Source organism: Megascapheus bottae, chromosome 5, assembly GCF_031878675.1.
Source record: "Megascapheus bottae isolate mThoBot1 chromosome 5, mThoBot2.hap1, whole genome shotgun sequence".
In the NCBI taxonomy this organism is placed as follows: Eukaryota; Metazoa; Chordata; class Mammalia; order Rodentia; family Geomyidae; genus Megascapheus; species Megascapheus bottae.
In genome coordinates this window covers 49,038,869-49,053,011 of record NC_143513.1, presented here as the reverse complement: position 1 = coordinate 49,053,011, position 14,143 = coordinate 49,038,869, and the positions used below count along the sequence as shown (strand labels likewise).

Sequence of the window (14,143 nt, the reverse complement as noted above, 5' to 3'; positions counted from 1 at the left end):
TCTTTTGTTCAAGACTAGTGTTCTACCATTCGAACCAGAGCGCCATTTCTGGTTTTTTTCTGTTTATGTGGTACTGAGAATTTTAACCAAGGACTTCATGCATGTTAGGCAAGCACTCTACCACTAAACCACATTCCCAGACCTTAAACAATTTAATTTGCTACTGTTTATAAAATTCTTACCTCTTCACTTGACTGGACAGTTAATTTCTGGAGTCGTGAAAGAATTCCATCAATATTTTCTTGAACCCAAATGAAAGCGTCATCATCTGCTACTTCAAATTGTAGTCTTTAAGAAAAAGATAAAAACATCAGAGATCTTTTCAGGACTAATCACACATGAAAGAAAGACTAGGATGCCTTGTTTCACTTATCACTTGACCTTTAGGTTGAATATTTTCTTTTTTCTTTTCTTCTTTTTTTTTAATCTGTTGTGGGACTTGAACTCTGGGCCTAGGCACTGTCCTTGAGCTCTTTAGCTCAAAGCTAGCACTCTACCCCTTAAGCCTCAGTACCACCTCTGGTTTTCTAGTGGTTAACTGAAGATAAGAGTCTCATCAACTTTCGTGCCTGGGCTGGCTTTGAACCTTGATCCTCAGATCTCAGCCTCCTGAGTAGCTAGGATTACAGGCATGAGCCACTAGCACCTGGCTTCGAGTGTTTTCTTTACCTGCAGAAAATTTTTTACTTCTTTTCAGATGTAGGAGTTTTATACTATCTCCTAACATAAATTCCCCATTCTCGGCTAACATGTCTCAGAATGCCATTTTCAGATCACAAATAAAATGTCTAACCTATGTGAGGCTTTCTGGGATAGATGCTGCAGTTTTGAATCCACATGCTGAAGATTCTGTCTGATCATTTCTAATTCATGATTATAGTCATTTTCTCTTCCATTCATTTCAATCAGTTTTGGATAGCTTGATTCTTTCGTCTCTCCTTCTATTTTCTGTTGAAGAACCCAATTTCTAGTTCGATCATTAATCATGCTCCATGTGGTTGGCTGGCAATTTAGAAAAAAATAGCAATAATAAAAAATGAGTATTATTTAATTTTTTATTTTCTAAGCGAAGTGTTGCAGACTCTACTGCAAATGAGTGTTTAATTTAATCCAGTATCAAAATTTTATGATCAAAGTTTTAAAGTAAAAACATTTTTTAAATATTTAAAAAAATACCAATTTACCTCATTAAGATTCTGATAAAGAATTCGTCTACTTTCTCGTTTTTCTTCTCGTTCTAGTTCTTGCTTCTGGAATTCCTGCATGATTCCTTGTAGTCGTTTTCCTTCAAGGTCTAACTTATAAACTTGTTGCCTTTTCTCTTCCAGCTGGCGCTGAAGATCTTCCACTTTAGACTGCAGCTCATGCATTTTTTTCTGTCCCTCAGTGTTGGCATCTTGTTCTGTTTGCAGTGTCTTCCTATGAACTTGTCTATCCTTTTCCATTTGCTGTCTTGTTTGCAAGGAATCGAGTTTATATTTTTCAGTTTCATTTAGTAATTCCACGATATGACTTTGTTTTTCCTCCAGCTGTTTCTGTAATTCTTTGAGTAAGTCCTCTGTGGGCAGAGATGGTCGAGGCTGCCCAGCATCCCCAGTGCTTTGCAGCTGTGCATGCAACTCCCGTTCCCTGTCAAGGGCGCTACTCACTTCCCGAATTCGAACTTTCTCAGATTCTAGAAGTACTTGGAGCTCTAAGTTTCGGCCTTGCTCTTCTGATAATTGGGCATCATACAGCATTCTTTGTGATTCTATTTTCTGCTCTGATTCACTAAGCAGTTGTTTCTGTTGTTCTAAAAGAAGAGTCAACTGATTATTTCTCTTTTTCTGATCCTCAAGTGAAAATTTCAGATCCTTTAAGAGAAAATAAAATTCAAATAGTGTTAATATTATTAAAAGTACTTTGCAAGTACACAACCATGCCTTTATTAATAACAAACTGGAAGGATGTTAACATGTATTTTCAGTGGTTAGACTGTAATTCTTTAGATAGTCATCTGATTATTTTGCCAGTGAATATAAACAAAAGTAAGTAAAATAATGACAACTTTCTCTTAAAATACTAACCATAGCTGGCTAAATATGAAGCAGAGTACATGTCTGATTATATATGTGTGTGTGTGTGTGTGTGTGTGTGTGTGTGTGTGTGTGTGTGTGTATATATATATATATATATATACATTTTTTTGGGGGGGGTCATGGGGCTTGAACTTTGGGTCTTGGCATTGTCCCTGAGGTCTTCAGTGCAAGTCTAATGCTCTACCACTTGAGCCACAGTGCTACTTGTGGTTTTCTGATGGTTAACTGGAGATAAGAGTCTCACGGATTTTCATGCTTGGGTTGGCTTTGAATGGTTATCCTCAGATCTCCGCTTTCTGAGTAGCAAGGATTATAGGTGTGAGCTACTGGTGCCCGGCTTGATAATATGATCTTTAAAAGTAAGTATTTTTGTATTATCACAGTGTTAATCATCTCTCTCCCCCGCCTCTTTGGCTGAAGTGATATGTTTTATTGATGAAAACTATACATTTCTCAGTCAACATGTTATTTTAGTTATCAATTAACTCTTTCCCAATTAAAGTTCAATTTGAAGTGTAAAAAATAAAAATGCATCTTTAGATAAGCTAGTCTCTATCAATATTTGAAGTCTTATGTATACTTTTTCATTCATTAGAAATTTTTTAATTATAAATACTGGGAGTTATTATGTATTTATTTACATCCTCAAACTACTTAGTCCTTTTCTAAGTCAAATACTTATGACTACAAAAAAGATCTAAGTTAGTGTAGTCACTTTTCTACCACATGGACATGAAATAGGGTGACCAATTGAATTTTTTAACATAATACCATATCAAATGTTTATCGTTAGGTACTTATGAATTAAATTGCCATGACTGTCCTATTTATTCAATAGTGTGTTCCCCAATTGATATTTCCAAAATACAATATAGGGGATAATCTATATGCATTCTTGGATGTAGCAAATTTTTTTTTAAGTCAGAGCACAGGTTAGATAAGCATTATAATAGTTACTAATCATAAATAGTTAATGAATAGTGAAAAACCTATACCTTGTAAAAAAGGAGACAAGGTTGACAATTTACACAGGGGAAAGTTTGAAGACTATAGACACAGAAACACATAAAGACAAAGATAATACCTCAAGTTCTTCTTTATCACGCTCTTCACTGTGTCCTAACTTGGCTTTCTCTTTCTCTAAAGCCCACTGGAGTTCTCTTGATTTCTTTTGCTCAATTGCCACAGTATCATTAAGCAAGTGTACTTCATCTGTTTTATCTTTAACTTCCAACCTAAATCAACAGATAAGTGAGTTCTGATCAATAAATACATATTGATAAAAGAAAAATTAGCTCCCATTGAAAAGTTGAAGCGTGTTTTAAACAAGCTAAAACATGTTAGATTATAACATGAGGTATGTTATAAACTTTGTAAAGATGGACACTTGATTATAGCTAGTTTCAAATTGTTTGTAATAATTATTATAATACTATTGTAAATAAGTAATTGATTGCTACTCAGTAATATTTTCCCTTGTCTTTTACTGACTACTTTTACTAAGGAAATTATCATGTGAATCTGTCTATGAAATAAGTGTTCAGAATAAAAAACGACTGCACATGGAATGTGTCTTTGGCAAGAACAAACATTTCATTTTCACAAGCTTTATCTCTTCAAACAGTATATTTTAGCTAACTAACCATGAATTAATTCTAAAGAGATCATAAAGGTTACTTCAAATCAGCTAGAGGTAAAATGCAGGTCAAAATGAAGTCTTCTAAAATTCTTTTTCTTTACTTTTCTTTTGCCAGTCTTGGGGCTTGAACTCAGGGAATAGGTACTCTTCTTGGGCTTTCTCAAGGCTAGAGCTCTACCACTTGAGCCACAGCAACACTTCTGGCTTTTTCTGTATATGTAGTACTGAGGAATCAAATCCAGGGCTTCATGTATGCTAGGCAAGCACTCTTATCACTAGGCCATGTTCCTAGTCCTAAAATTCTTTAGTAGAACTGAAACCATGCTAAAGAATGTGTCAAAATAACTGAGTTTATAATTCTGAAAAATTTGAGGTTTCTCTGTCCACATTAGCACATCAGTGTTTCTTACAAACAGCATGGTTTCATACTACTTAAACATCACATCTATTGTTTTACTTCTGTTTATCTGCACAGTATTTATGACAAAGGTACTCCAATTCCTAATGCATGTTTAGTTTATAATCAGGAAATTTGACGTACCTGAATGCTTCTAATTCCTTTAAGTGTTTATGCTGTGCCTTCAGTGTTGTTTCTAGCTCTAATTTTGTTTGTGCAAGTTCACTTTTTAATTCCACAACCACCATTTTTTCTGCGCTCAGCTGTTCTTGCAGTTCAGTTGCTCTGTCTTTTGCACTGCTGAGCTCCAGTTGCATCTCCAGCATTTGAGATTGCTTCTGCTGCATGTTATATTCCAAGAACTCTGGAGGGGGTATGTTTAATACTTAAAACACAATCAACAAACTCATATTTGCCTTATTACATTATTGATAACTGATGTGTAATTTAGGAGATTAGTGCAAAGCAACTGGAAAGGAGTATTGTTCCCAAACTTGGTAATTTTTTCCTCACAGTAAATGTTTTCCTCGTAGTGCTTGTGGCTGTTTGAGAACTATAAATGTATAAGAATAAAAGTCTGACAGAATACACTCATGTTGCAAAATTTAAAATAAAGTTTTAGATACACACACTATGGTCTTAGTAGGAACTTCTGTCTTCATTTGCTCACTGAGAATGCCAACCATTCACACTAAAAAATGCCATACCCAGTACTGAAGTTTCCTACTGAGCAGTGATTACAATGACCAGCAGTTCTGGCTGCTTTTGTTCAGCTTCTTTTTGCAGATGGTCCCTATGAACCTGATCTCAAAAAGCCAAGTTCAATTCCCTTTGGATCCTGTTTTGTTGTTTTTTTAGTCAGACTCTTGCTGCATGTTCTTCACAGTGAAAAAAAATCCAAGAATTTAAATCTTCAAGTATGTTAGATGGTAAATGGTTCCAAATAATATATATTTACATACAGTGGAACAACACTGACAAGCTCTGCAGACACTGTCGCCTGGATGACATTATTTTAGGATTTTTGTAACTCTTTTTTTTTTAAATTTAATTTTATTGTCAGGGTGATGTACAGAGGGGTTACAGTTACATATGAAAGGTAGGGAATACATTTCTTCTCAAACACTGTTACCCATCTGACATTTTTCTCCCACTTTCCCCCTTTCCCCCTCCCCAACTCTTCCCTACCCCTTAGGCTTTTTATAATTCTATGTGGGATTTCTACACTCTTCTTTTGGCTTTCTGTTCTACCACCAACATGCAACTGTTCTTGAATAAGAAAATAATTTCTTGAGCATGGCCTTGGGGTAGATTGCCTGAACAGCATGCATGAAGCCCTGGTTTGATTCCTTGGTACCATATACACAAAAAAAGCCAGAAGTGGTCCTGTAGTTCAAGTGGTAGCACTAGCCTTGAGAAAGCCTAAAGATAGCACTCAGGCCCTGAGTCCAAGTCTCAGGACTTAATCTAGATTAAGAAATTCTTTCAACATCATCAATTCATAGTACAATGATGTCAGGAGATTGGAATCTATGATAATCATGTTCACTGTTCATTTAAGATTTTAAATCTGCTTCACAGGAATAAAGCTAAAGACTTACACATATGTAAATATGAATCTGTATGATGCTAATAATGCTTTCAATGAGATTCTATTTAATTTAGATAAAATATTAAAAAATTAAATTAAGCCTATGTGTAAAGGGGTATACTGAATTTATCTCTTATCTGCTTTTTCTAAAGCAATTTAAACTTGTAATTTAACATGAATATATGAGTCTTGAATGTGAAATCAAAATTGGAAAAAATGTGTGACTACCATTATATAAAACAAAACTACTGCAGATACAGGCAACTGTGCTACTAAATACCATGAAAATTTAGTCTCCAGTGATTTTCACTTCTATAGTTCAATTTAAATAGATGCCCATACTGAAGAGTAGGAAAAAGACTCATAAGTATATCATACCACAAAAGCAAAAATCCAGCTTGTTCATAATCATGAAAAATGATTTTATTTTCCAGTGCTGGGCTTGAGCTCAGGGCCTGAACTCTGTCCTTGGACTTTCTCAAGGATGGTGCTCTACTGGCTTGAGCCTCAGCACCACTTCTGTTTTTTTTTCTATGTATGTGGTACCGAGGAATTGAACTTGGGTCTTTGTGCATGCTAGGCAAGCACTACCACTAGGCTAAACTCCTGGCCAAGACTGTTTTCTTATTAAATGGTTTTAAAATGAACACAAAACTGGAAACAAGAGGTTTCTATAATGTACTGTTTGCAGTTACTTTTTCTTTCTCTTATTTGTTTTTGTTTGCTGTATGCTTTGTCTTATATATAAGTTTATCTGATCCAGGGAAGGAAAAGGACATCACAGAAACAGCAAGACAAAGGATGAACTAATACAACAATGATACTCACTAGATACTAAGCTAGAATGAACTGTACAACTTGGGGGGAAGAGAAAAAGCAAGAGAAATTGAGGGAGGGGATAACATTGTCCAAAAAGAAATGTGCTCATCACCTTACTTATGTAACTGTAACTCTCCTGTTTATCACTTTTACTGTAAGAAAAAAGACCCACACAAAAAACTTAATGGTCTTAACCTGCATATAAGCCTACATATTTTAAGTTAAATATAGCTACAACCCTACAGTAGTCAATACAAATTATCTACTAAGTCTAAAGATAATGAGAAGAAAAATGTGAGAAGAAATGTTTTAGCTGACTCAAAAAGGTATCAAATTGAAATATCTTCATCTACTTGTGAAATCACAAGAGCCTATCATGGAACATACCTTGGCTTGGTTTATCACTCTCTTGTTCTCTTTTCAGGAGCATCCTACCATTAATTTGAGCACGCAGTGCTTGAATTTCAGATAACAAACTCCTTCTATCTGCTTTCTGTAGACATTCCATAGCTGCTTGATATTCAATACCCTGTAACAAAGGAAAATGAAAAATGAAAAAAAAAACTAATGAAGAAAGTTATAGAAATAAAAAGAATAAAATTAGCAACCAGGAAGTCTGAAGAATGAATGGAATGCACTTTGTAAGGCATGTCAGTATTCTTTTCCCCCACAATGTGTGAGGATATGTTTTAGGCAGATGTTCCTTCATCTCTATATGTTGCCGTGTATCTCATAAAAACAAGAAAAATCCTATTAACTGCAATATAATTACCACAAAAAATAAAAATTAAAAAGTGTATTCATATTTTGCTAAATGCCCTCTAGCAAAAAGAAAAGTGATATTAAGTCTTTTGTGACTTACTAATTGAAGAATACTGATTAGATATCTTATGTATGTCCTTCAAGGTTAAGAGTTTCTTTCCTTCTTTCCTTCCTTCCTTCCTTCCTTCCTTCCTTCCTTCCTTCCTTCCTTCTTCTTTCTTTCTTTCTTTCTTTCTTTCTTTCTTTCTTTCTTTCTTTCTTTCTTTCTTTCTTTCTTTCTTTTTCTTTCTTTCCCTCCCTCCCTCCCCCTCTCTCTCCTTCTTTCCTTCTTTCTTTCTTTCTTTCTTTCTTTCTTTCTTTCTTTCTTTCTTTCTTCCTTTCTTTCCTCCTTTCTTCCTTTCTTTCTTTCCTCCTTTCTTCCTTTCTTCATTTATTCTGCTGGTTCTAGGGTTGAACTCAGGGCCTGGGTGCTATTCCTAAGCTGATTTGTGCTTGAGGCTAGTGCTCTACCACTTGAGCCACAGCACCATTTCCAGCATTTTTGAGTAGTTTATTGGAAATAAGAGTCTCATTGGGATTTTTCTACCTGGACTGGCTTTCAACCATGATCCTCAGCCTCCCAAGTAGCTAGGATCACAACAGGTGTGAGCCACCAGCACCTAGCTAACAGTTTTTATTTGTCTAAATAGAAGCCAAAGTTCCATGTACACCTCAGCCAGATTCCCCAATAATATGTTAAATAATTATAGTACATTATTAAAATCAAGTAACTTTTACAGATATTCATTTCTTGTTAGTGTATAAAACTGTGCTTTTTCCCCACTTGTATAGATTTATGTGCATGTATCACAATTAGATTCAGAACTATTCAGAAGGTAACTCTGTAGTCACAGTTTCTCTTTAACCTCACCTCTGACAATGGCTGATTTGATGTCTATCACTAGCATTCAGCTGTTTCAGAGTTGTTATGCAGCAAAAGGGTGGTTGAGGGCAAAGACACTTCGTTCTTTTATCAATGAATCAGTTGCTGATTATGTGAATTACAGTTCATTTATTCTTTCTTGTAGGACTTTAAAAATATAACTTTCCTTTCTTGTTTTTTTTTTCTTCTTTTTTTTTCTAGTCCTGGGCTTGAGTACTGTCCTTTTCTCAAGGCAACAATCCCACCACTTGAGCCACAGAACCACTTCTGGCTTTTTCTATGTATGTGGTACTGAGGAATCAAACACAATGCTAGGCAAGCACTCTACAACTAGGCCCAGCCCAGGTATGAGTATGACTGCTAGGTGCATAGTAGATATTTAACTTGAGAAGCTGCCAGATTACTTTTCAGAGTGGCTCTTATTTTACATTCCTACCAGCAATCTATGAGAGATGAACTTAATCTGTGTGTCTCCATTAGTACTCAGTGGCCTCATTTTTTTTTTTTTTTGCCAATTCTGGGGCTTGAACTCAGGGCCTGAGCACTGTCCGTAGGGCCATGGCCCCACTTCTGGCTTTTTCTGTGTATGTGGTACCGAGTGCATGTGAGACAAGCACTCTACCACTAGGCTAAACTCCTGGCCTTGGCCTCACTATTTTTTCCCCCCCATCTTTTCTATTCTAATAGTTGTATAGTGGTGTGGTATGTTCTGAAGAGTAGATTTTAGTTATGCATTTTAACAGTAGTGTCAGAAAAGAGATGTGTGCATTCAGATCAGAACAAGTGTGTGTATGTGTGTGTGTGTGTGTGTGTGTGTGTATCACCACTAGTAATACTAACTCTGCTTGGGTTTGTGGTTGCTTGCAAAGTCTCTTACTACAAAGTTATTGCTTTTCCTTTTGTAATTAAAGAAGTTTTTCTAGACATTTACTTTGGGACTATGAAAATGTTCTTTTACTATTATTAAGTAGTTGTACAAAGAGGTTACAATTCCTTAAGTAGGTTATGAATACTTGGTCCTCAAGAATGCTTCTTGGTTATTGTCACCCCCTTCTATTGTTCTCTCCCATATTTTCCCCTGTAGTCACTATATTTAATGTACAAAATGGACTAAAAAACTATGCAAATGTTATTTTAACAACTTATTCCTACTAATTGTTAGCATCCATTGCTAACTGCCATTGAATAAATCAGGTTTAAGGAATGGTGATTTGCTAATTCCATCAATCCTCCTGCATTTACTTAACATCATTATACTGTCATACATTTTACTCATTCACTCCTATCAGTATGAACTCATTGTTTTACAATCTGTCAATATCATTTAGTTTTATGTTTACATTTTCAAATATAGCCTTTAAAGTAGCCTTCAAATTGGGTTCTGTTTTTGTTCTTGTTTTGGTGCCAGTACTGGACCTTGAATTTAGGGCCCTGTGCCCTTGCTTGGCTTTTCTCCTCATAGATGGCACTTTTTCAGTTAAGCTATGACTCCAGCTTTGGCTTGTTAATCAGATATAAATCTTTCTGACTTTTCAACCTGAGCTGGTTTTGAACTTTGATCCTCAGATCTCAAGTTCCTGAGTAGCTAGCATTACAGGTATGAGCCATGAGTGTCCAGCTGGCTTCTGTATCTCCTTCATTCTCTGAGCAACTGTCAATAAAACAAGATATTTCAAATTCATCTATCTGGTACCTCCCTGCTATGGTCCTGGTATCCAACACTGTTCAAGGAACCTTACTAGAGAATATATTTAAACTTAGACCTATGCACTAAAATTTGTGAGCAGATGTTTTTAACTATGGAGTACTCTCACCAGACATGTCTTTTTTTTTTTTTGACAGTACTCAGGCCCTGAGTACTGGCCTTGGACTTTCTCAAGCACCACTTTCAGCTTTTTTCTACGTATGTGGTACCGAGGAATTGAACTCAGGTCTTCATGCATGCTAGGCAAGCACTCCACAACTAGGCCAAACTTCCAGCTCCAGACATGTATTTTCTGGTTTCCATTTGTTACTTACTAAATCTGTTCATTTCATCCATGCTTTAAAATACATTGAAAGGAAATTATTCACAAAATTCTGTTTTAGTATCTCAAGCTGTATCATTTTTCTTAAAATAGTTCCCCAGAAATTGTTTTATCAATCTTTTCAAAGAACTAACTTTCTTATTCATTATTAATAGATTCCAACTTTGTAGCTCACTATCCACAATCAAAAGAGCCAAGGATTATATACTTGAGGCCTATGATATTATATGGTGAAACAAATTTTATTGCCTAAAGCTGTGTTAGGCATTTTGTTACAGCCTCACAAAGTCTAATACAACTGTACACAAAGCAAGGTGATGTACTAACTGATAACAATGTTCCACTAGGAACAATGGCTACTGGCAATTTCACAAAACATAATTATTATGAAAAATTACTATATTATTTCATCTTTTTCTGTAGGTTTATTCTGTTTTTCTTTTTAGAAAAAAATTTCCAAGTTTAATAAACAGTTCATTCATTTTCTTTCTTACTTTCTAACTTAAGATATTTAAGGTAAGTTTTTTCTTCTAAGTATCCTTAGTAGTCCTTGTTAAAATTAAGTTTAATACTTAAACAAATCAGTAACCCATTTTCTTATTTCTATTTAAAACTATATTTTAAAATAAAGTTTAACTTTTGATACCTGCTCTTGTAGTCTCTGTTCCAAACATTTTAATAACCCAACTACATCTGTAGTACCTAAAGCAGTCAGTTCAGTCTGAAATGTGGCAAGTAAACAACTGCGTTCCTTTGAGAATATATGCTGAAGGGTAAGTAGAAGATCACCACGCCAGTCAGTGAGGCTCTCAGAAGATTGAGAACTGTCATAAACCTAGTGGAGTGTAAAATGAAAAAATTAGTTTTCAAATAAACATATTTAAAAAAACATGTTAAAAAATAAGCTATGGACCTAAATAAAAATTTAAAGCCCTCGGACAAATGTTTCTTCAAGTCTGAAAATATAAATAGAAACTCTGATTACAAAGTGAATTATTGTTATTAAAATAAAACTAAGACTTCAAATTAAAATTAGCGAGAAGAGGGGCTGGGAGTTTGGCTTAATGGTAGAGTGCTAGCCTAGCATGCATGAAGACCCAGGTTCAATTCCTTGGTACCACATACATGGAAAAAAGCCGGAAGTGGTGTTGAGGCTCAAGTGATAGAGCGTTAGCCTTGAGAAAGTCCAAGGACAGTGCTCAGGCCCTGAGCTCAAGCCCAAGACTGGCAAAAAAAAAAAAAAAAAAAAAAATTAGCAGGAAGAGACAAAGGATAATACATACTATTAAAGGGATCTATCCTACAGGAGAATGTAACAATTCTAAATATCTACACACCAACTGCTACAGCACTCAACTTTATCAAATACTACTAAACCTAAAAACACATATAAATCCAAACACATTGATTGTTGGTGACTTTAACACATTATTGTGGCCTCTGGATAGATCAGCCTAGCAAAAATTCAGAGAAATCTCAAAACTAAATAACTGCATTGATCAACTATACTTAACAAACATCTCGAGAATGTTTCCCCTAGCAGCATTAGAACATACATTCTTTTCAGTAGTACTTTGAACACTTTCTAAAATAGGTATTTTAGGCCACAAGCAAATCTGTGCAAATTCAGAAATATTGAAAGCATCCCTTGCATTCTGTCAGAACATGAAAGAAATTAGAGCTCAACACTAAAAGCCATCACAGAAAACTCTGTTATTAATGGAGACTGAACAACACATTGTTAAATAACCAATGGGGTCATTGAATAGGTAAGAATAGAAATTCAAATATTTATGGAATTTAACAAAAATGAACACAAATTACCAGCTCTTTTGGGATATAGCAAGAGGAAATTTATAGCGCTCAGAGCCTACATCAACAAATTGGAGAAATCTCAAATAAAAATAAAATTTTGTCAGTCTTGGGGCTTGGGTGCTGCCCTTAAGCTTTTTTGCTCAAGGCTAGCGCTCTACCATTTTGAGCCACAGCACTACTTCTGGTTTTCTGGTGGTCGATTGGAGACAGAGTTTCATGGACTTTTCTGCCGGGGATGGCTTGGAACCATGAGCCTCAGATCTCAGTCTCCCGAGTAGCAAGGATTACACAGGCATGAGCCGCTGGCACCCAATAAACAATTTAATGATGCACCGTAAGCTCCTTGAAAAGAAGAACAAGCCAAATCTTAAACTAGTAGATGAAAACAAATAAAATTATACGAGAAATAAACGAATTAGAAACAACAGCAAAAACCATAGAAAGAATCAAAAAAACAAGGAGTGGATTCTTTGAAAAAACTGACAAAATTAACAGACTTGTAGCAAATCTCACCAAAAAAAGAATAGAACACACCCAAATAAAATTAGAAATGAAAATGGCAGAAACACGGCAGAAACAAGCAACATCTAGAACATTAAAATGGAATACTTTGCAAACTTTTATGCTAACAAATTGGAGACAGTGAAGAAATAGAAGAATTCTTAGCAAACACTGATATAACCAAACTCAACCAAGAAAATAGACTTATACCAACTTACATACACCCATAATAAGTAATGAAAAAGAAATGGCAATAAAAGGCCTCCCATCCAAGAAAGGCCCAGGATCAGATGGATTCAAAGCCAAATTCTATAAGGCCTTCAAAGGAGAACTCACCCCAATACTTCTCAAACTCTTCAATGAAACTGAAAATGAGGATCATGGTTCAAAACCAGCCTAAGCACTGAAGTCCATGTGGCTCTCATCTCCAATTAACCACCAGAAAACTGGAAGCGGCATTGTGGCTCCAGTAGTACAATGACAGCTAGCCTTGAGCTGAATAGCTCAGGGACAGCGATCAGGCCCAGAGATCAAGCCCCATGACTGACAAAAAAAAAAAAAAAAAATCTGGCCAACTGAATTCAAAAACCACACGATCATCTCAATAGACATAGAAGAAACATTTGACAAGATTCAACACCCCTATATGATAATATCTCTATAGAAGCTAGGAATCCGTGGGACTTTTGTAAATATAATAAAGACTGTATACGACAAATCTACAGTCAGCATTATACTTAATGGTGAAAAGGTAAACCATTTCCTCTAAAAACAGGAATGAGACAAGGATGTCTGTCTTTCCACTCCACTCCAATGGAGTACAGGAATTCCTATCTAGAGTGATAAGGCAAGAGTCAAATATAAAGGGGATCCAAATAAGGAAAGAAGAAGTAAAAATCTCCCTCTTTGCAGATGACATGATTTTGCATTTAAAAAATGCTGATCTGAAACTTTAGCAAAGTAGAAGCATATAAAATTAACTCACAAAATTAGTAGCTTTTCTGTATACCAACAATGAGAAGAGCAAGAATGAAATTAAGAAAGAAATTCCAGTTGTAATAGCCTCAAAAAAGAAAAGAAACAGATTAACTTAGTCAAAGATGTGAAGGAAATTAAAGCAGATTTAAAGAAATGGTAAAACCTCCTGGGTTCCTGGACTGGGAGGATTAACATCATGAAAATGCCCAATGCTATCTACCAATTCAATGCAATACCCATCAAAATCCCAACAACATTCTTCAGAGATACAGAATAAGCAATCCAAAAATTCATATGGAATAACAGAAAACCCCGAATAGCACAAACAATCCTTAGCAGGAAGAGCAGGGCTGGATACCAAGCTTCAAACTATTACAAAGCTGTAGTAAAAAAAACAAATTGGTATTGGAACAAGAATAGGTCTGAGGACCAATGGAATTGGAGATCCCGAAATGAATCCACAGACCTACAGCCACTTAATCTTTGATAAGGGAGTGAAAACAAAAAAAACAAAAACAAACCCAGCATGGGAAGAAAGCCTTTTCAACAAATGGTGCTGGCAGAATTGAGTAACCACATGCAGAAAACTGAAGTTAGATTTTTATGTATCACTC

The 14,143-nt window shown here is 35.4% G+C and overlaps 1 protein-coding gene across 1 annotated transcript in view; it reads right to left on the bottom strand.

Moving 5' to 3' along the window:
• The window catches only part of Akap9 (A-kinase anchoring protein 9), a 145,051-nt gene that overhangs the window by 10,998 nt on the left and 119,910 nt on the right, over positions 1-14,143 (bottom strand). Inside the window, exons 38-44 of the mRNA XM_090333087.1 lie at positions 10,882-11,070; positions 6,912-7,053; positions 4,259-4,478; positions 3,163-3,313; positions 1,185-1,853; positions 794-1,002; positions 183-288 (exon numbers count right to left, since the gene is read on the bottom strand). Of these exons, the coding sequence (XP_090189213.1) occupies positions 183-288; positions 794-1,002; positions 1,185-1,853; positions 3,163-3,313; positions 4,259-4,478; positions 6,912-7,053; positions 10,882-11,070 (1,686 nt within the window). The remainder of the gene's footprint in view (positions 1-182; positions 289-793; positions 1,003-1,184; positions 1,854-3,162; positions 3,314-4,258; positions 4,479-6,911; positions 7,054-10,881; positions 11,071-14,143) is intronic.